Here is a 22,449-nt window from a genome sequence, read left to right on the forward strand (position 1 = left end):
TCCTACCCACCGTTACTATAAAAAGGTGCCCTGTGACCCACTACCCCACAGGCTAATTTAGCCTTTGGGGTAGTGGGTTTTTCATCGATGTCGATGGATATCATTTGGTAATGATTTGATGTAAACATAAATATTTGATATTCTACTTCACCCAAACTTATCAATAATTATAATATCGATTATTGATATCGATAATTATAGTGGACCACTTACAAAAACCAATTTGTGTTTTAAATCTCCAATCAGCGGACTTCAGAGTTACAACATAAGATGATTGTTAGAAAAATACTCAAATATATGCAAATATATATAGAATACTAACGATCCTTACCCCAATTACGTTGGTTGCAGCCAGGAGATGCAAAAAAATGCAAATTTACTTCAACTTATTTATTACAAGAAAGTTAAAACTAATTACAATTAATTATCCTAATGTCTACTGATCGATGCTAGATCAAGTAATGAATTCAATTATATTTCCCATGATCGGGTAAACGCCGTCATGATGTCACCTAAGTCACGTTTCTGCTGCGCTTGCGCCTCGTGCTTCGAGTGCCGTGTGCAACGTTTATGGGACTATGCTTATGCGGCGCTTCGCTAGGGTTAGCTATGCGTAACACCTCCCCCCGTAGAACAGCGACTATTGCAGGACGTCTCCGAGATGGTCGCTGGTAGGCATCCATGGTCAACTTTTATTTGGTTAGGGTTGATTTTCCTGGGTGCCGGAACAGCATATGTTGCATCAGGGGTGCCGCTGCAGGTCTTCGTGATTCCGCTGGTTTCGTTTCTTCTATGTAATTGGAGATATAATAAAGTTCCAATAAGTGCACATGTACCCAATAGTATAAGGTACATGGGTATTGTCGTGTGATAGATTACTGGATCGGTGAGGCTTTCTTGATGTATCATTGATTGAGTTGCTATATCATTTTTAAAAGTATGGAGCTTGTATAGACTTGGTGAATTTAGAATAAATTTTGGTAAAGATTTGGGCTCTGGTTCGATGTACTGGGGCATTTCAATTATTCTTACGACATGTCCTTTGATATGATCGTTTGAATTGGAGATCGTGAAGGTAGGTGCTTTCAAGTTGCAATTCAGTGGGATAATTGCTAAGTAGCTGCCATGTAAAGTTCGATACTGTTCTTGTCCGCAGGATATCTTTACTTTTGTTGGAATAGGGAAGCTCATGGTGTAATGTTTGTCGTCAAGTGCTTCCAGTGCTTCGTTGTTCAGAGTAACTGACGTTAATTTACAGGATGGCGGGAGTTCTTGATTAGTAATAAGCTGCTGGACACAATCGGGCTTTTCCTGTATCTGTAGGTTTGATTTCGATTCGCAGAGAAATAGTGAGTTTAACTTCGGACATTCTGTCTCTATGTACCGAGAATCTTTGCTAGAGATTGCTACGAATGGTAAAGGTGGGATCAAGGTCTTATGGTTTCTGTTAGGAACAAGGGAAAGCTTATAGAAGTCGTATAGTGAAGGATCCACAATCGGTACTTTAATAACTATTACTATTTGTTTATCTAGATAAAAATAACCTAATTTAATAACTTCATAAAAATTTCTAATTTCAAAGTCAAGGACTTCCTTATTAGAATATAAAATCCTAAGCTTACTTAACATATCCTTAACATCACTAACACTAAATATAGAGTATGGAGTGCTCGATGCACGAATAAATGTTAACGTATTTTCTAAGTTCTGTAACTCTTCACATAGATCTTCTACATTATCTCCTAAGATCAGTAAGTGTTGTGCCATATGTGCGTACTTTATTAAGTCAGTGTCCTTTCTGGCGTCGCTTTGTAATATTAAATTTAATGCTTTATTCATTTTATCTTGATTTGATACAATACTACTTATTATTTGAGTGCTCTCGGAAACAAATTTCTTATTTAAGCTGACATGATTATGTAATTCTACTTCTAATTTCTGTTCATTACTGTGCAAGATCTTAATAGCGCGATCGTACTTTAACGCGTCTGTGTAATCCAAATTACCAGAAATGCTTTTTATGACGGAACCGAGACCGTCGATGAGACCTCTTTTATTTCGTGATGATTGAAATATGTTGAGTTTATTTGTAATTGATGCAATTTTACTATTGAGATGTTCTATGTGTGGGTCAAAAAGGAATACAGTTTTATTATTTAATAAGGGTCTTAATTCGGATATCTGGCTTTTCACTAATTCTATCTGTCTATGAATATTTTCTAAGTCTATATGGCTAAGGAAGGCGTGGTAATGTGAGACGATTCTTGCTACTCCTAGTTTGAAAGGAAGTAATCCTGGTCCATTGTCAAGTGAGTCAATCGTTACTTCTTGTCCTAAGGTCGTGCGGAGTACTGTCAGCCATAGAAATATCCTGCAACAAGGTGAGGTTTTTAGGGCTTCGCTTAAGGCGAGATTTGGCAACTGGACCGCGTTTTTTCTTTGTGTAAATGTGGATTGGAAGGTCTGCAAGTACAGTATCCTGCGTAAAGCGAGGGGCTAGTTTTTGTCGGGATGCCAAAGGATTTTTTATAAAGACTTGCTGGTCAGGGGTATAGTCTATCTCCGGCTCCCTATCCTTGTTACGATTTTCAGTCAGTTGGGTGCGTTCGTGTAAGGAAATCTCATTAATCATATCATATACTTGACGCATTCGTTTCCTATGGTCTTGTGAATACTGCTGAAATAGATGTTCAGTTAAGTCAATGTCAATTGGGTCACGCGGGTCAAAATGTCCTGTTATCAAGTCCAAAGGCCTCGTGAAACTATGGATGGAACTATTGTATGCTAAGATAGCATAAGGCATGAGATTAACAGCTGGTTCATTCCGTTTCTCAAGTTTCAGTATCCTGAGATGTTCAAGGATAGTGGAATGAAATCGTTCTACTATACCATTGTCGTTTGGTGAATGTGCTAGTATTTTATGATGTTGCATCTTATGGATCCGGATGAATTCTGCAAATAACTGATTTGTAAACTCAGGTCCACCATCTATCACTACTGTCAATGGGACACCGTGATGTGTGCAAAATATTAATAATGCTAGTACGACACTCAGAGCAGTACTATCCCTTAAGTGGTAGGCTTGCGCGTATGTAGAAATCGCATCTACAATTGTTAAAAATTTTTCGTTTTGAGCTGGTTTAGAAGGAGGGGGAACTATTAAAAATCTCTGTTTAATTGGATTTCGGTCATATTTAGCCTGTCCACAAATGCTACATTCATTTATATATTTACTTATACATTCTTTCATCCTAGGCCAATAGTATTTAGATGATAAGGCCAAGTAACATTCAGTGATACCACGATGGTTTGTTTTACCCTCATGATATTTTTTTATGATGTCCTGTTGTCGCAAATATTCCTTAACGTTTTCTAATTCGATTTTTGTCAAGATGAGATTCATCGAAGAGCTTTTAAAGTTATCTTGTATAATTGGAATAATCTTATACATAGCGAGAGGTGGATGGATTATTATACCTGTTCTTACTTTTGGATTAATATATTCCTTAACTGCATCAACAACGTCATTAGTCAAGTTAGATTCGGAAAGTTGTATAGTAGTCCGGGTGTGAGTTTCAAAGGGTTTAGTCACTACTGGTCTTTTCGTAATATCGCCTACTAAAATGAAACAAATCTGTCTACTGAATTTATTTAGTGGTTCATCTGAAATTGGGACTTCGAGTATTGGAATTTCGTTACTAGTATGAACAGTCACTGTTTCTGAATTAATCGGTAATCTGGAGGGAGCCGATAGAGTTTCAGACCCCGCAACTGATTGAGGCTTTTCAGATACATTAACAACTATAGAACTAGTGTCTTCATTATTTAATTCAACACGAGACAAAGCGTCTGCATTGGTGTTATGTTTGCCTTGCTTATAGACTGCGGTGAAATTATATTCACTCAACTTAAGTCTCCAACGGGTGAGTCTAGAGCCAGGCTCTTTAAGGCTCATAACCCATTGTAGAGGTCTATGGTCTGTGACTATTTTGAATTTTCTACCGAATAAATACGGACGAAAGTATTTTGTTGCCCAAACGATGGCTAGCAGTTCCTTTTCGATTGTACTGTAGTTAGTCTCACTCGAGTTTAAAGTCCTGGATGCGTAAGCTATTGGTTTGTCGCTACCTATTGGTCCTTGAGACAGAACAGCACCTATCGCGAAGTTAGAAGCGTCAGTTGTTAGTACAAAGTCTTTAGTGAAGTCCGGGTATTATAGTATAGGGTCGTTAGTCAAGAGTATCTTACATTTCTCAAAACAGTCAATGTATTTGGGATCGTTGTAGGTGATTTTTGAACCTTTTTTTAGACATTGCGTCATGGGTTTAGTTATACGAGCAAAGTCTGGAATAAACTTCCTGTAATAACCGAGCAAACCGAGGAAACGCTTAATCTCGGAAGCAGTTTTTGGAATGGGGAATCTCTGGATGGCAGTGATTTTATCGGGATTAGGCTTTATACCATCTTTACTTATTACGTGTCCTAAATATGAGGTTTCTAACTTTAAGAATTCTGACTTATCCATTTGAATTTTGAAGTTAGATTCCCTTAATCTTTTGAAAACTTTTTCTAAATTAACTATGTGTTCCTGTAATGAGACGCTAAACACTATTATATCATCCAAATATACTAAACAGATAACATTCTGGAGATCCCTTAGGACATCATCCATCACACGTTGAAATGTGGATGGTGAATTTTTCAGACCCATTGGCATTCGTAAAAATTCGAAATGCCCATGTTCTACGTTAAATGCCGTCTTGTGGATGTCAGAGGGGTCCATTTCTACCTGATAGAATCCACTTGCAAGGTCTAAAGTGGTGAAATAATGACAGTTACCAAGCTTATCCAAAATATCGTTAATGTTAGGGATGGGGTATTTGTCATCTATAGTTTTTTCATTAATTTTACGGAAATCAACAACAATACGCCATTTAATTTTTCCAGAGGCATCGCTTTTCTTTGGAACTACCCATATGGGGGAGCTCCATGCTGATTGTGAAGGACGGATTATCCCTTGCTCAAGCATTTTTGTAATTTGTTCCCGTACTTCCTGTCTGTGAACGTAAGGGTATCTATAGGTTTTAGTATAAACGGGTAATTCATCTGTGGTACGGATTTTATGTTTAATTTTATTGGTGAATGTCAAGGGTTCACCATCAAGATAAAAAACGTCAGCATATTGTGCACAGAGAGATTCTAAGTTAGCACGTTCTTCTGAATTCAAATGATTAGTTCGTAATCGCGAAAGAACTTCCGAAGCACGATCACTAGGTTGTTGAGTGTGCGTGCATTGCTCATTAAATAGTTCTGCACTAACCGGTTTATCCATTGAGAACACTATATCATGCTTAGTGGGGTTTACGATCTCTATTATACCGCGATTGTTCTTGACTGTGGTAATGCAATCGCGAATAGTACAGTTGGATATTATTTGTTCTGTCACTAAAACGTCACCATCATGAAAATTAATAGGTATGCGGATCAATTTAGATGTGTTAGCCGGTATTATATCTTCATAAAGATTACAATTTCGTGAATCATACATGCATAACTGGTTGGTCGACTTACGTGTAACTAAGACTTTATTTTTTAAATCTATGCTAGACTCTAATTTTTCTAATAAATCTAAGCCAATTAAACCATCAAAATAGTTATGAAATTTATATATAAAAAGAGTAATCTCACTATCTTCGTTAAACTCAGAAAAACACGGTATGGTAATTGAATAATTATTCCTAGTGGTCGCATGAATATTAGTTACCTCAAAGGGTTCATAATTACACGGAACATTTGAAAAAAAAATTTTGACAGCTTCAGGGCTAATAAAGGACTGATTCGCGCCTGTATCGATTAATAATTTTAAGGGTGGATCTGCTATTTGAATAAATGGAAGTTGTCTCTGAGTTTGTAGATTAATTTCTATTTTGGTTTTTCTGATTTTTGAGTTTCCTGAAAATCCTGATTATCAGAAGGATGTTCATCATGGTGCTCTTCAACGTAAGCGGGAGTATGAGCACTATACGCTTGCTCGTACATTGGCTCATAATATAAAGGTTCTGAGTACGTCTGTTCGTAATAGTCATAGTCATATTCAGGGTATTCGTAATAATTGTAATAGTCAACGTCGTTTAAGTTTATTTCACGCGTCTTGAAATAATTAGATGGGGGTGGATTTCCATGTTGTCTCCAGTCACGTCCTATCATCGGTCTAGGCAATGGCTTAGTAACATAGTGGCTTACGCCACTCATGGGTGTAGGACCGTTATTATTAGGTGTGTGTCCTAACCTTTGCTGAGGAACTCTAAACACGTTGCTTTGCGGTCTGTAATTAGGTGGAGGTGCGCTGAAAATTTGTTGTGTACGCGTAGGGCCTCTGTTAGGCGGTGCTTGGGGTTGCCAGACTTGCAATGGCCCCGGTGGCTGAAAATTATGCTTTGGAGTTCCTGGTGCGACATTGAATGAATTAAAAGTAAAAGGCCGCGAGGGTGGCAAATTAAAAGGCTTAACATTATACTTATTTGTTGCGTCATATGAAGACGTAGACTGCACTCTGCGTTCACCTGGTAATTGGTCATTGCGCTGCTGTAAATATAAGGTGTTGATTTCCTCTTGAACGTACTCTAATGCCTTCTCTATTGTATCCGGTCGCATGCACCGAATACGTGAACCTAATGGGTCTTTCAGACCTCGTACAAACGCTTGTAGGGTTAACTTTTAATATAATGTACGCTTTGCTTCTACGGTAGTGGTTATCGTTTCATGAAGTGTAACATAGGTCATTATTGTACTAAACAAACTCTGACATTTTTCATAAAATTCTTGAGGTGATGAATTTTTCTGGGTTAAAAGTGCTAAATCATTATACAAAGCGGTCTCATCTCGCTGGTCAGCAAAATTATTAATTAAGGCATTTCTAATACCCTGCCAATTTTCGGGGATGCCATTTGAATTTATTGTGCGCGCGGCATGTCCAGTAATTTTATTAAGGATACCATTTAATAAGGAAAGGTTACTGAGTTCATATCCTGGCTCCGCTCTAATAAATTGGGCTACCAGTTGATCACACAAATGCACGAACCGCGTAAGTACGTTCGGATTTCCATCGAACTCGGGTAACAAGCGTAAGGCCTTGAAAACTTGGTCTACTAAATCTACACTCATTTTTGAATTAATATTATTATGCAAATTAAATAAACTAGAAAATTCTATGCTATCGCTACTTTCTAATATATCCTCTAAATTCCTACTTGCATCAATTTGCGAGATTCTACTAATACTAATTGACCTAGTGGTCCTCGGTTTCCGTGGATGGAAATTTTTTAAAATTTAATAGGTACACAGAGGAAATTACACTGGAAAACAAAAGGAAAGAGAAAAAAAAATCACAGGAAAATTACAATTAAAAAGGGTGAGCAACTCTAGTAAGATCTAGGTACTTACCAAATCATCTGCATTTCTCTGCTGTATCGATTTTCGGATACTCTACCTCGCCGCAACTCAAGTAGGTTCTAATAGCCCTTATCGGTGATCGATTCACTGACTCTATTATTTTAGACTATCCTACCGACTGCGCCAATTACGTTGGTTGCAGCCAGGAGATGCAAAAAAATGCAAATTTACTTCAACTTATTTATTACAAGAAAGTTAAAACTAATTACAATTAATTATCCTAATGTCTACTGATCGATGCTAGATCAAGTAATGAATTCAATTATATTTCCCATGATCGGGTAAACGCCGTCATGATGTCACCTAAGTCACGTTTCTGCTGCGCTTGCGCCTCGTGCTTCGAGTGCCGTGTGCAACGTTTATGGGACTATGCTTATGCGGCGCTTCGCTAGGGTTAGCTATGCGTAACACCCCAACCTTAATTTGTATCTATTTGTAAAATTTTATTTTTTTTTCACAATGATAAATTCTGTGCACTGTATACATGTTGAAACTATAAAGTTTTATGTTCGTAAATGAAATAATATTTATCATGTTCCAGTAAATAAATATAAATAATAAATAATGTTCTAATAAATATATAGACACTGATTCTTCGTAACGTTGAAAATATACACCTACAGTTCTTAGAATAATTACTCTCAGAATGTGAGTATGCCCAAACGAAATGAAGCAAATTCAATGTTATAAGGGCTACATACGTTTCACGCTGTCTCAGTATCACGCTGTCAAGTTCCATGACAATTAGCACGCGAAATTTAATTGAATAATGACTTACTGTGCAGTGAAAGGGTGTCACAACGCATCTCATAATAAAAATAACGAAAAGATAATCACATTCCACACCTTGGTACTATTTTAAAACTTATTACCAACGTTAAATGGGGCGACAACCTATCTAGTGGCTACAGACTAGATTGCGGTGTGTGACAATTTGATTGACAACTATTTGATCGTCGAACTCAGGAGGGCCAGAAAAGGCTTTCATATGGGAAATGTATGCGTCAGTAATTTAAGTTACGCTGATGATATGGTCCTGGTCAGTTCGTCGATCAAAGGGTTACGTAAATTAATATCAAAATTATGCTAACAGTCATGGATTGAAGTATAATGTTAATAAAACCGTATTGATGGTATTTAGATCTGGAAAGGGAGCAGAAAATATTCCTGAGGTATATCTGAATGATAAAAATTTAAAAATTGTAAATCAATTCATTTATTTAAGTCATGCCTTAACGGAATATCTGAAAGACGACTGCTATATTGAGAGGGAGCGAAGGGCGCTCTCGGTACATAGCAACATGATTTGCTTGCAAAGTGCAGCAATGAGGTGAAAACAACTCTGTTTAAAACTTATTGCCTGTGTATATACACTTGCCAACTGTGGTGTTATTATTCAAACAAGACCTTAAGTTCACTAAGAGTGCAATATAATGATTCCTATCCAGCTCTTATGAAACCAATCCAAGGTATTGCAGTGCTCTAAGTATGTTTACGAGAGCGAGAGTGCCCGAATTCTTCGCAATAATTCGCACAAGAATTGCATCTTTTTGGAGTCGAATGAGAAGTTCCAGCAACGGAATTCTGATGAATGCCTCTAACGAATATACTAACGATATTGATAAAAATAGAAAATGAGTTATTTAATATAAGTAAATAATTGTAACTAATTTAACTATTTTTTTTTTTTTGTAAAATAAGTGGTTCGTTAATTTGATTTATTAGTAGTTATTTATTGTAATTTTGATTTCAATTCTATGGGTTATGCCTGAAATAAATGATGATTATTATTATTTAAGCTAATACTATTCGTCAAAACGCAGCAAAATATTTTGTAATGAAACAGACGCCATTAAAAAAATATCTTGCCAGCTATAAAAGTACTACATACCGAGTTCTGGATATTTTTTGTGTTTATTGGTAGATATTGATAAGATGCTATAACATGATGTTATAAGAATTTCAATTTAAAGTAACTTTATACAATTATGCTTAAATGAAGCGCTTTGTATAGTCACTATAAATATTTCATATTGACACTATAAATTTACCATACTATGTTCGGAAAAAAATGAGCTCGTATGAAGAACATACAAGAAACATAACGGAAACTCTTTTTAATCAAATAGAGTATTTTACAATGTCTAACTAATATACATAACAAATAAGTTGCGGCGGCGGCCATCTTGGATTTCAAAAATGATCCCAAATTCATTCTCTGCACCCTCGAGAACATCGGATACGATATTCATATTTTTTAAATCATAATCACGTAAAGCCTTGTGAGATCCATGTTATAATACCAAGTCGGTCGATTTATTCAGTCTTTGCTTAAGGTTCCTCCATTAAACATTGTTATCACTCTGTCATAAATAATTTTCAAAAACTGTTTTACTTAAGAAATACACTGTAAAGTTACTGTTACATCAAGTTCAAACACTTACGCAAGCATTCAATATGTTATAATCAAGAATTATCAGGAAAAAAATTAAGTTCTTTATAAAATAACAATTTAGAGGGTATTATAAAGATAAATATGCGCCAACTGTCAACTTAAATTATCGCTATATAGCTTTCAGTGTCAATACGTGTTAACCTAACATTGATAACTGATACGATCAGTGTTGCCATAAGTAGCTACCAATAAATAAATAAAAATAAAATAAGCTTTTAATGCTTTTACTAATAATAACATTTTTTTAAATATCCTTAACTAATTGCTTACTATTTTCTTAACAGCTTGTCCTTCGACATAGGCCTCCTCCAAAGACTTCCATCATTCTCTCTCTCTCGCCATTCTTATCCATTCTGGGCCAGCCACTCTCTTAAGGTCATCCTCCCATCGTTTTATTTGTCGCCCTTTGCTTCTTTTGCATTCTCGTGGATACCACTCCGTTATGATTTTTGTCCATTTTTCGCTTTTGTTACGTAGCATATGTCCCGCCCATTTCCACTTTAATGTTTTGCACACAGTTTTGACATCTTTGAATTTAGTTGTACTCTTAATATTTGTTAGTTTTATTTTATCTGTTCTTTTAATTCCAATAACACTTCTTTCAATTCCGTTTTGGCAGATTTAATTTTTTTTTCAACAACTTTTCTGTTAATGCCCATGTTTGGCAACCATACGTTGGACATGGCAAAATTAGGTAGGCAGGTATTATATACTTTTCTTTTTTCTTTAATTGGCATATCTACATTTTTCATAATTTCGCTAAGAGACCAAAATCTATTCCAGCTACCAATATTACCACGTTATTTTACAACTGGTAATTCAAAAAACAATAAGAGCGGCAGTGCCCCAAGGCACTCTTTTACCTCACCCAGTTTTCACCCTTATTAGGTGTACAAGATGGTTTATTTGCCTACGCAATTATGAACGAGTGAAGTCCGATCCCCATTACGATCCGTTCGACTTCATAGCTCTACGGACATAGCTATTGTGTTCACTTGTTCCCGGGCGGCGCAGCGAGCGGTCGTTATCAAGACTTTGCACGAAGATTGTTCTTTGTGGAGATTTTGGCTTTATTTTATAATGTTCATTACAAAAACATAAAAGGAAATAAATAAAACAAGTAATTAACATTGAAAATCAACATTTATTTTAAAATATACCTATTTTTACAGTTATTGTCGAATGAAAAGTCTGTGTGAAATAAAATGAAACACAATATGAATAATTTATACATGGTCTTATAGCTTGTTTTAATAGCTTTCAGTGACAGTCATTCAAATCACCATAGTTATAAGCATTTTATTACTACACGTAAAATAATACGCACGGGGAAAAGGCTGCGCGAGCGCCGACCGCTTGCCGATCTAAGGCGTACAGAGGCGTAAGGACAGCGCCGGTGCTGAAAGGTTAATCATGGAAACCCAAATAGCATTGCTACTTAGTAAAATAAAAGAGCAAATGGATCAACAGACTGAGGATATTACAATTTCAGTAACAGAACTTGTTTTAAAAAGCCTAGAAGAAAAGTTTACAGTAATTTTGGAAGAAAACAAAAACCTTAAAGATAAAATGGAAAATATGGATAAGAAAATTGAGTATTTAGAAAACCTCAAAAGGAAAAATAATTTAGTATTCTTTGGAGTGAGTGAGATTGGACCAGATATGTCGGAAACTGAAAATAAAAAAAAAACTATTATAGAAAACAAAACTAAAAAAGACATTCACAAATATGACATAAATAACGTCTACAGATTAGGAAAAAGATGGAACCATACTCGCCCATTATTGGTAAGCTTTACAATAAAGTGGAAAAGAAATTAAATACTAAGAAGCAAACGGGAATTAGGTTCGAAGATATGCATAAAAGAGGATTTTTCAAAAGAAACACTCAATAGAAGACAAAAACTAATACCACAACTACTAAAAGAAAGAGAAATGGGGAAAATAGCATATATTAAGCTAGATAAACTCATTGTGAAAGAACCAAAGGCAGATTTGAAACTGAAGAGGACACGAGACATAAGCGATTTAATGGAAAACTCGCCAAAACTCCCAAGTAGCCCTGTCTCAAAAACTAATAAAAAAAGCATGTTTAATTATGTGTCAAGGAATAGAAGGATTTCTCTTTCAGAGTCAAAAAACTAAGAAATAACTATAACCGGACACAAACAAACGAAAAAATAAAGAACGTAATTTATAAAAATGTAAGCAACCCAAGCCGGCTGGTCCCCGTGGGTAAAGATGACCACTACCTTCCCATTGGTAAAAACCTTCATTATATTGCTACTTATAACGCATTAACTTTAAAAGCTGACGAAAGCCTTAAAGAACTAAGTCAGGCCCTGACGCGTATCAACTGGACAATCATTGGGCTTAGCGAGGTTCGACGATATGGGGAATCTATCGAGGAATATGACGATTTCATATTTTATTATAAAGGTGAAACACCAGGCCTATATGGCGTTGGATTTAAGATACACAAAAAGTTGAAAAAAAATATATTGAAGAAATAATTGGCATATCGGAACGGATTGCAGTACTAAATATATCAATAAATAGATAAATGTGGTCAATATTTCAAATTTATTCACCGACAGAGCAATCAAGTAGAGGGGAAATTGATTCCTTTTATGGAAAACTAAATAAAACCCTAAAGGAACATGCACATAAAAATATAATAATTGACATGGGCGATTTCAACGCACAAATAGGAGAGAAGAGGCTCGGTGAGGAAATTAAAAGGCATTTATTTTCTCAAAATTGATTACTTTAGAATTCTTTTTGATGTCATTTCTTATACTACTAGATACTACTACTGCTTCGGAAACAAATGGTGCTCTGAGAAAGAAGAAGCTGCGCAAGAAACTCTCCCAGCATTCTTTTTTTTGCGCTCTTTTCAATAAAAATATACAATATTGTACAGTCATTTCAATCACTATAAAATAATGACAATCTAGTCCCAGGCTGTCCGATCATTTAGATATTCAGCCATTTTTTTATAAAACATTTAAACTTATTTATAGAAAATGCCTGAACAGTGGCTGGGACTTTATTCTAGAAGTGTATAATATATTTACCCTTAAAGCTATTATGTATCTTATGAAGCCTACTAGAATTAGTTACAAGCAATCCCTTATTTCTAGTGTTATAATAATGAAAATCACTATTAAGAGCAAAAAGGTGACGATTTTTGTGAACATATATAAAATTTTCATAAATGTACTGACAATGAACAGTCATAATATTTATTTCTTTAAATTTTTCTTTGAGAGACTGTCTATAATCAAGGTGATATATAGCACGAACAGCTCTCTTTTGCAGTGCAAACACTATATCAATGTCAGCAGCATGACCCCATAGTAATATACCGAACGTCATGATGCTGTGAAAATAACTAAAGTACACTAATCTAGCGGTCGCAACATTCGTGTACTCTCTAATCTTTCTAACTGCATATGCCGCAGAGCTGAGTCTATCTGCTAGATGGGTAATATGTGGACCCCACTGAAGCTTTTTATCTAACGTGATACCCAAGAAGGCCGTAGTGTCCACAAGTTCCAATCTTTGGTCATTTATAAGTACGTTGGTTTGTACCTCCGCTGTGTTTGGTGTAATGAACCGTAAACACTTTGTTTTTTTTTTACTGTTTAAGTGCAGATTATTCGTCTCAAACCAACGCACTATCTTTGAGAGTGCATTGCTTACCTCGTCATCAATATCCGCACGTCGCTTCACTTTAAAAATAAGTGAAGTATCATCAGCAAACAATACAATCTCATGGCTATCATCTACCACAAACGGTAGATCGTTAATATATTCTATTCCCACAGGTTTACCCGAAGACCGTTTGCCATTTACATCGACTATCTGAACTCTTTCGCTTAAATATGATTTTAACAGATTTAGGGCTCTATTTTTCACTCCATAATGTTTTAGTTTTAGGAGTAAAGTTTCATGGTGGACGCAGTCAAATGCTTTTGACAAATCACAAAAAATGCCCAATGCATCCTGTGACCTCCCAGGCGTCAAAGATGTGCTCAATGAGTCTAGTACCCGCATTAATTGTTGATAAGCCCCTAGTGAAACCAAACTGATTTTTTTTCATTAATTTACAAAAATGCATTTGTAGCTGTTGAAGCAAAAGTTTTTCAAAAATTTTACTAAAAACAGGCAGCACTGAAATAGGTCTGTAATTAGCAGGGTAAAAAGAACTGCCCGATTTAAACAAAGGTATAACTTTGCTGTATTTCATGAGGTCAGGGAACACACCCTCATCTATGCATTCATTAAATATTATTGCTAATTCAGGTGTTATAATGTCAAGTATGTATTTTACAATATTAGTCGAATGGCCCCAAAGGTCTTTTGTATTTTTTAGGTTAATTAATTTGAAGATTTTTATTATATCGCTACCTGTAACATACTTAAATTTCAAATCAGTGGAAGATACTGGTACGTGTAATTTAAGCATATCATATGCTGCTTTTGGCGAAGATTTAAGGTCTTTGGTCGTGACAATCGGCATTTCGGAGAAGTATTTATCAAATTCATTTGCAATTTCTATTTCCGAATTTATAACGCAATTATTAATATTTAAACAGATAGAGGTGTTACGGCAATCCGATCTACCAGTTTGATTGTTAATTACACTCCAAGTCGCTTTTACTTTATTATTACTGTTTTTAATTTTATCTGCAATGAAACGTGTTTTCGCTTCATGACAAACTACTTTAAAGAGCTTGGAGTATTTTTTTACATATATTTTAAATTCTTCACTATTATTGTAATGTTTCTCATAATAAAGGTCATATAAGCGTTTACGACTTCTGTGGATACCCATTGTTGCACAATGTTTGTTGATTACTGTCACCGTTACTGGAGTAAAAATCCTGTCAAATTCCTCACAGAAGGAATTGAAGACTCGTTCTAGGACCCTACCGCTATGGAAAGCGCACAAGAAAAAAACTAATTGAATTAGCTTACGAGAATAACTTAAAAGTACTAAACACAATGTATAAAAACAGGAAAACGAATAGATGGACATGGGTCTCTCCAGGAGGCAATTACTACAATGAAATCGACTACATTCTAACTAATATGAGTAGTTTATTCAAAGATTGTAGAGTCGTGAGCAACATTAATTTTAACAGTAACCATAGAATGATTCGAGCAAACCTAGTAAATTCACAAAATCATAGAAGACCATTTAAAGTGAAAAACATAACAACATTGATTGCGAAATATTGAAAGTACACCTTGAAAAGATAAATAAGTACACAGAGGAATACAGTAACAGAATGCTTATGACACACTTTGCACTGCGATCAAATCATCTATTATAAAAGAGAGGAAAACAAACAAGAGATATATCAACTCTATCGATGAATCTTTTGCATAAGAGAGCCGTGATAGTTAGAAAAGAAAACAAGACAAAATTGGACTGAACAGAAATTGCTTGTCTTAGCAAACAAATAAGAAAAAATATTAGAAAAGACAAACAAGTGCAAAGATTAAGATCATTTGAAAAATACATAGTTCAAACAGGAGACATTAAAAAAGTTGTACGGAAGTTGGCAGATAAAAAAGAATGGATACCAAAATTAACTAATAAGAAAGGAGATATTAAAACGAAACGACGATCTAATAGCCATAGCTACAGACTTTAATCACAACCTGTACGCAAGTAGTAGAAAACAGATAACTCGACAGAAAGTTACGTAGTACCAGAAATACTACTGAGAGAGGTCGAAGTAGCCTTGAGACTCAAAAAAGAGACAAAGATCCTGGACTCGATAGCATAACTAATGAAATGCTCCTATCTTGTAAAGAATTAGTCGCTCCTATTTTACAAATGCTATTTAATAAAATTATATTCACAGAAAACATTCCACATCAATGGAAAACGTCTACAATAACACTGATCCATAAAAAAGGCAATAAAAGTGATATCAGCAACTATAGACCCATAAACCAAACGTCGAATATATATAAAATTTTCGCAAAAATAATCCTCAGTAGGATAACGAGAGTACTCGATGAAAACCAACCCCGCGAACAAGCTGGATTTAGAAGCGGTTATTCAACAGTAGATCACATACATGTAGTGAGACAAATAATGGAAAAAAGCAAAGTATATGATATGCCGTTCTACTGTTGTTTTATAGATTACAGAAAGGCCTTTGATACAATTGAACATGACAGGCGCTCAAAAACCAAGGAGATCACAACAAATATATCAAAGTTATAACAAATATTTACAGAAACAGTAAAGCTAGACAGAGAAGGAAAAGAAATAAATATAGAGCGTGGTGTACGCCAAGGTGACCCCCTATCACCAAAACTTTTTGCCGCAGTTCTAGAAGATATCTTCCGAAATCTTAATTGGATGGAAAAGGGCCTTAATATTAATGGTATAAAATTAAGCAATCTAAGATTTGCGGATGACTTAATAGATTTTGCCTCCTCTCATTTGGAACTAGTGGAAATGATACATGACCTCGAAAAACAAAGTCGCCTAGTGGGTTTGACTATGAATATTACCAAAACTAAAGCAATGACAAACAGGTCAGAGCAACCAATTGTAGTAAACAATAACAATATCGAATATGTACATCAATACACTTACCTAGGACAAGTTATATCACAAAAAGATCAAGACAAAGAAATTGATACAAGAATAGGACATGCTTGGAAAAAATACTGGGGACTCAAAGAAGTAATGAAAAGCAAGGATATCAAAATAAACATAAAAAGAAAACTCTATAATACTTGTGTACTTCCTGTATTGACCTACGGTTGTCAGACTTGGTCGCCTACGCAAAGACAGATTAAAAAACTAGAGACTTGCCAAAGAGCCATGGAGAGGAGTATGCTGAATATTAATAAAACACATAAAGTTCGAAACACAGACTTAACACAGAAAACAAAAATCACTAATGTCACTAATGCTATAAGAAAATTTAATGGGCGCTGGACGGGACACACCCTTCGGGGTATAGACAAATGGAGCAAATGTATCACAGATTGGTATCCCAGAAACTTAAAAAGGAAACCGGGGGGACAATACAGGAGATGGTCAGACGAACTTAGGACGATAGCAGGCAAGACATGGTATAGGTTAGCTAAAGATAGAAAAGAGTGGAAGAAGTTGGAAGAGGCCTTTGTCAATAGACAACCAGATAGTGATAGATACTTAGTTAAGGATAGTTTGTAAGTATATATGTAAATAATACTACCTGAATAAAGGCTTATATTATATTATTAAGGTTCCTCCGTATTTTAAGTTATTACGTTATTAGCAAACTTACCAACATCTTATAGTGATAATATTAGTATTAAAAATGTATTATGTTTAAAATAAATGTATTAACTTGGCAATCGCATGAAAACAATTTTTTTTATCACATATGTAATACATATAATATAATGAGATTAGATTAAATTGTTTTGTGTGACTGTGAAGTCAATCTATTAATTTAAAGCATAAAAGATTCACCCCCTTATTCATAATGGTCCGCTACCTTAAAACAGCCGTTAAGGAGGGTTTTTTCTCATTCTGACTCAATAGAAGAAGACAGATTGAGAATTAGCAATGCCATAAGTTAGCAGACTATTATAAATAAGGGGGCGAATATATAGATATCACACACATACCGTGCCCCCAGATAAGTAGGCACTACTCAATTCTGGATTGTTTGCATGTTGTTTCAAAGTAACCACAATGATAAGTTGTTTGGTTGTCTTGCAGCTCGAGGCTCCGATGTTTGAGTTTAGAAACAAAATGTAGGTACTTAGTCTTAATGACGGCAAGAATCTTAATAACTACGAAATTACAAGTGATAGAAACACTGTGTGATGCAACAATAAAGCTGCTTTATATTGTTACTCTCCTTTATTTTTTTATGAAAATAAGGGATGGGACAAGCAGGACATTTAGCTGATAGTTATTTTGGATAGAATTGATAAGCCCTACCCATTACAATGCCGTGCCACTCAGGATTTTTGAAAAACCCAAAACTTCTGTGCGGCACTCCAACTGCGCTAGTCACCTTGAAACATAAGTTGTCAAGTCTCATTTGCCCCGTAATTTCACTAGTTTGCACATTACTGCTTCACTGCAGAATTTAGCGCCGTTGTAGTACCCATAATCTAGCCGTGGTCGGGTGCAAAGGAGCCTCCCACTGGCTTAATTTTATTTAGATTAATTTGTTTTAATTTCTAATCTTATTAGTAAACCATTAGTTAAAAATAGTAATAAGCCTTCAGAATTTAATTTTGTGCCTATTTTATTAACCTAGCTGTAAGTTTCCCGAAGAGAATAAAAATATAATAAATAAATCTCCGTTACAGACAGAGCATCACGAGAGAATATATCTTATCTTTGATCACGGGCCTAAGAGATGAAGTTGATGTCATAGTATCTATTGCAATAATATTCTGTAGGTGTATATTCTGAACGCAGTGTTTAGATTCTCTTTGGGTACTATATTTTTATAGGTTAGGTAGGCTATGAGCTAATGTAGTCTGTAGATCTGACCTATCAATGTCAAACAATCAATACTACAATTCCGCAAACGCCAAAAACAAAACATACCGCAAATTGCAAAACCAAGAGCTGCGACTTGTGAATATTTTACCAGTGTATTATACCTTACAAATTCATGTTATGTAGTTCTACGAGAATTTAAAAATAGTATAAAGTTAGTTACAGGAATAATCAGGCTTACAGGGAGAAACATTATATTTAATTTGTTTTTTAAACTTCATAAATTTAACCCAACTTACCATAGCCGGTTAGTAATTATTTGTTTAGACTGCTTAAATTAAACTACTACGTGCTACGAATTTTCTAAAAATATGGTGTTAGCGCATAATTTGGAGCACCGCACACAAGATGTGCAAATATCTCAAGAGATAACATTTGGTAACATGATGCTGTCTACCGAAGTGCTGCAAGGGTTGGCACTTTCTGGTTTCCACAAACCTTCACCTATTCAACTCCTTGGAATTCCTATTGGAAAATTAGGCCTAGGTATGTTAAAAAACAGTCATATTTGAAATAGAGTGTAGAAAGATTTAGAGAATTATCAATGATTTATTGTTTTAGATTTACTTTTGGAAGCTAAAGCTGGTACTGGGAAAACAGCAGTTTTTTCTATTTTAGCATTGGAAAAGATTAATATAAATTACGGCTTGCAAGCAATCATTGTTGCACCAACAAGAGAGATAGCAGCCCAAATCTGTGATGTCTTGAATCAAATTGGTTCTAAAATCAAAGGTAAAATGTGATTTTTTTATATTAACATTAAGACTGTGTATATTGTATAGGCTGAAATGTAAAATCTTAATGTGTGACTAACAAATTACTTATGTACTAAATAAAAATAATGATTATTACATCTATTAATTTGACTTAATTCCAGAAAAATATTCCAAACCACAATCATGTTGAAATTGAGTTAGAACACAAAACTGGTCACATGATTCATATTAACTGACTGACAAAAAAAGGCAGCCGTACTGTCACTCTTTAAATGACATCATGACTTAGTAGCCCAACCCAAATGTATGGAATACACTAATATTTATTAAACTTTAAACATGAATTCTTTAAAATGTGATGTTTGTGGCTTGGAACATTTTTAGGAACTATGTCCAATTAAGAGATAGATATAAAAATGAATATTGTTACAGGTTTGAATGTGAAGTGTTTCATAGGCGGTTTATGTGTCAAAGGTGATATTGAAAAAGTAAAGGATAACAAAGTTCACATTGTAGTTGGTACACCTGGGAGATTAAAATCTTTGATACAAAATAAACATTTAAAAGTTGCATCAGTAAGACTTCTTATTCTGGATGAAGCTGATAAACTTATGGAAACCTGTTTCATAAGTGACATTAAATTTATACATTCAAAACTACCTAAACAAAAACAAGTTGTATTGAGTAGTGCTACATTTCCTGACCATATAACGGCAGTAATTGATCAATTAGTGCAAGATGCTCATCACGTTTGTCCAGCTGCAAATCAAGTATTACTTGGTATCAGTCACAGAGTAACTTATGTGAAGAGTAATATCAATAGTGTAACACAGACTAACTTAAAATTTAAAGAGCTCTTGAAAATTCTCACTGGTATACAATTTAAGCAGTGTGTTATATTTTGCAATTATTTAGCCAGGGTAGATCAAATACATAAAATGCTCAAGCAAGCAGGATGGCCATCTCAGCTTATTTATTCTAAGCAACAGCAAACAACCCGCTTAGAAGCCCTCAAAACTTTACAAGACTATAAATGTAGGATTTTAATATCAACTGATCTAGTTTCCAGAGGTATTGATGCAAAGAATGTTGACCTAGTTATAAATTTTGAAGCACCAGCCAATTATGAGACTTACTTGCATAGAATTGGGAGATCAGGCCGTTTCGGTTCTATTGGTATGGCTATCTCCATTCTAGGTGAGGGGCCTGAGTGTAATAAATTTATGACAATGCTTGCACCCATAAAAGCACTTGAAATAAAAGAATTATGGAGTTTAAAATCAGTTCAAGAGGAAAATGTTTGCGAGGATAATCCTTTACCAGAAAGGCACCTTGGCATAGATGTCAACAATCAAGTTACTAATAATCACCATCAGGATTTCTGGAAATTTTTGAATTTGAATGACAATTTATTAGAAAATATTGAAAGTTTTGACCAGATTTGCTTGTCATTTAAAGAAAATAACACTCAAGAAATTGAAGAATTTAATGATCTATTGCAGAGCTTCAACAATAATAACAATGAGATGAACACAAGCACAACTTTAAATAATACTTATGAGTATAAGCACTTAAGATTTGAAAATGTACCAGTAAAAGATATCACACACGAACTTGAGATGTTTAGGAAATTAAAAGCATATGATATAGATCTTATCAATATTGCCAAGGATCAGAATTCAACTGAAGAAGTAAAAGCTAATCATAGTATTAGCAACAATTTAGAAAATTGTAATACTCAAACTACAGAATCAAGTAGTTGCTATAAATCTATCAATGCTGATGACAATAATAATGCAAATATGTTTGCCTCACAGCTTCCACAAAATTTTCAATCATCAAAATATAAATATAAAACCAGAAATGAACAAAAATTTATAAAAAATTACGATAATCATGAAATAAATATTAAAGAAGAGGAAAGCATACCAACAAGAAGGGAAAAATGTAAATCATATAAGGGGGAACATTTATCTAGCAAAGAGTTTGTTGTACCAAGTCAGAGTAGTTTGTACAATAGAAAAAACGAAAATAAAAGAACAAAAACTAAGAACTGTAGACCAATTCTAATAGATCAAGATGAATCAACTAGTAATGCGGCAAATTATAATCGTTGGTATAATAGACATGTACAAAGAATGCATCAAATTGAAATGTTACTGTACTTGGAAGAAATATCCAACCTTTATTAAATTTCCATATTAAAATATTTTTATTTTAGTAAACTAATGTGTATAAATGATCTGTCAGAACTGTTGTTAGTCATTTTATTATTTAAATTATTTAAAACTAGCTGACCTGACAGACATTGTTCTGTTCATAATAAAAAATATGCGGGTGGAATTTCGTAAAATCCGTTCATAGCTGAGCTCTATTCGGCGAAAGTAATATTCCTACCAAATTTCAAGTCTCTACGGCTTATTGTTCCAGAGATATCGTGATGAGTGTCTATATATGTGGAAATCTCTTATATATATAGATATAAAAATAAAAATAAATTTGGTACATATAATAATTTTTTTATTTAACCTTATTAATAAATTGTCCTACAATCTAAAAGAGACTAGATTTGTAATAAATCTTTAGATTATATAATACTGCATGTGAACTCTTAGAATATGCTTTTTCTGTTATGGTAACAATCCTATCTTGGCATCCATTGCATTACAACCACTGCAATAAATATTGTAAAAAGAGGCGTGAGCACAAACTGATTGGTTTTAAGATATATCATTTTGTTAAGTCGCATATTACATCCCCATTATCTAGCGTTTTATTTTAATTTATATCATCACCTGGATTCCGTGTCCTTCACTCGAAATATTAATCATTAGATCTAAGTTTACATTTCAAATTTTATTCTAATACTTATAACCACAAAATATATAAAGTATATCATAAAGTTTTATCTTTTCTACACCATTAGTGTTGCAAGCCTTAGGTACTCAACCACTGAACATGTGTGAGCATTTGTTGTATTTTGTGTCCCTATTGAAATATAACTTGTCTAATAGGGTAAAACAAAAAAATATTGGGGAAGAATTTTAAGTTTTAGCTGTGATATCATGCTACTTATTGTAATATAGTTGTTACATTGCAAAAAAAAACTTAAATAACTCTAGAAAAAAAGTTAAAGAAATATTATGTCTGTATATGCATAGAGTAACCTATTTGCTCAGTGATATTCATACCTATATTACGAGCAATTGCTGTTTAGTTTAGGTTAGTTCAAAGTGGGCTCCATAAAATACACAATAGTTGGACAAAATGTTAAGTGTCTT

The 22,449-nt window shown here is 34.4% G+C and overlaps 1 protein-coding gene across 1 annotated transcript; it reads left to right on the forward strand.

Moving 5' to 3' along the window:
- The first annotated feature begins 18,456 nt into the window (after nt 1-18,456).
- On the forward strand, nt 18,457-21,937 carry LOC126972441 (probable ATP-dependent RNA helicase DDX6). The gene is made up of 3 exons (XM_050819210.1): nt 18,457-18,938; nt 19,014-19,184; nt 19,601-21,937. Exons 1-3 carry the CDS (start codon nt 18,764-18,766, stop codon nt 21,358-21,360), a joined length of 2,106 nt encoding a protein of 701 aa, XP_050675167.1. The 5' UTR covers nt 18,457-18,763; the 3' UTR covers nt 21,361-21,937.
- The last annotated feature ends 512 nt before the right edge of the window (nt 21,938-22,449 follow it).

This window comes from Leptidea sinapis, chromosome 26, assembly GCF_905404315.1.
Source record: "Leptidea sinapis chromosome 26, ilLepSina1.1, whole genome shotgun sequence".
In the NCBI taxonomy this organism is placed as follows: Eukaryota; Metazoa; Arthropoda; class Insecta; order Lepidoptera; family Pieridae; genus Leptidea; species Leptidea sinapis.

Excerpts from the sequence above, each read along its gene's own strand:
- LOC126972441 (XM_050819210.1), top strand. The coding sequence starts at position 18,764 with ATGGTGTTAGCGCATAATTTGGAGCACCGCACACAAGATGTGCAAATA. Across the intron at positions 18,939-19,013 it reads TATTGGAAAATTAGGCCTAG|ATTTACTTTTGGAAGCTAAA; the intron begins GTATGTTAAAAA and ends TTATTGTTTTAG. Across the intron at positions 19,185-19,600 it reads AATTGGTTCTAAAATCAAAG|GTTTGAATGTGAAGTGTTTC; the intron begins GTAAAATGTGAT and ends ATATTGTTACAG.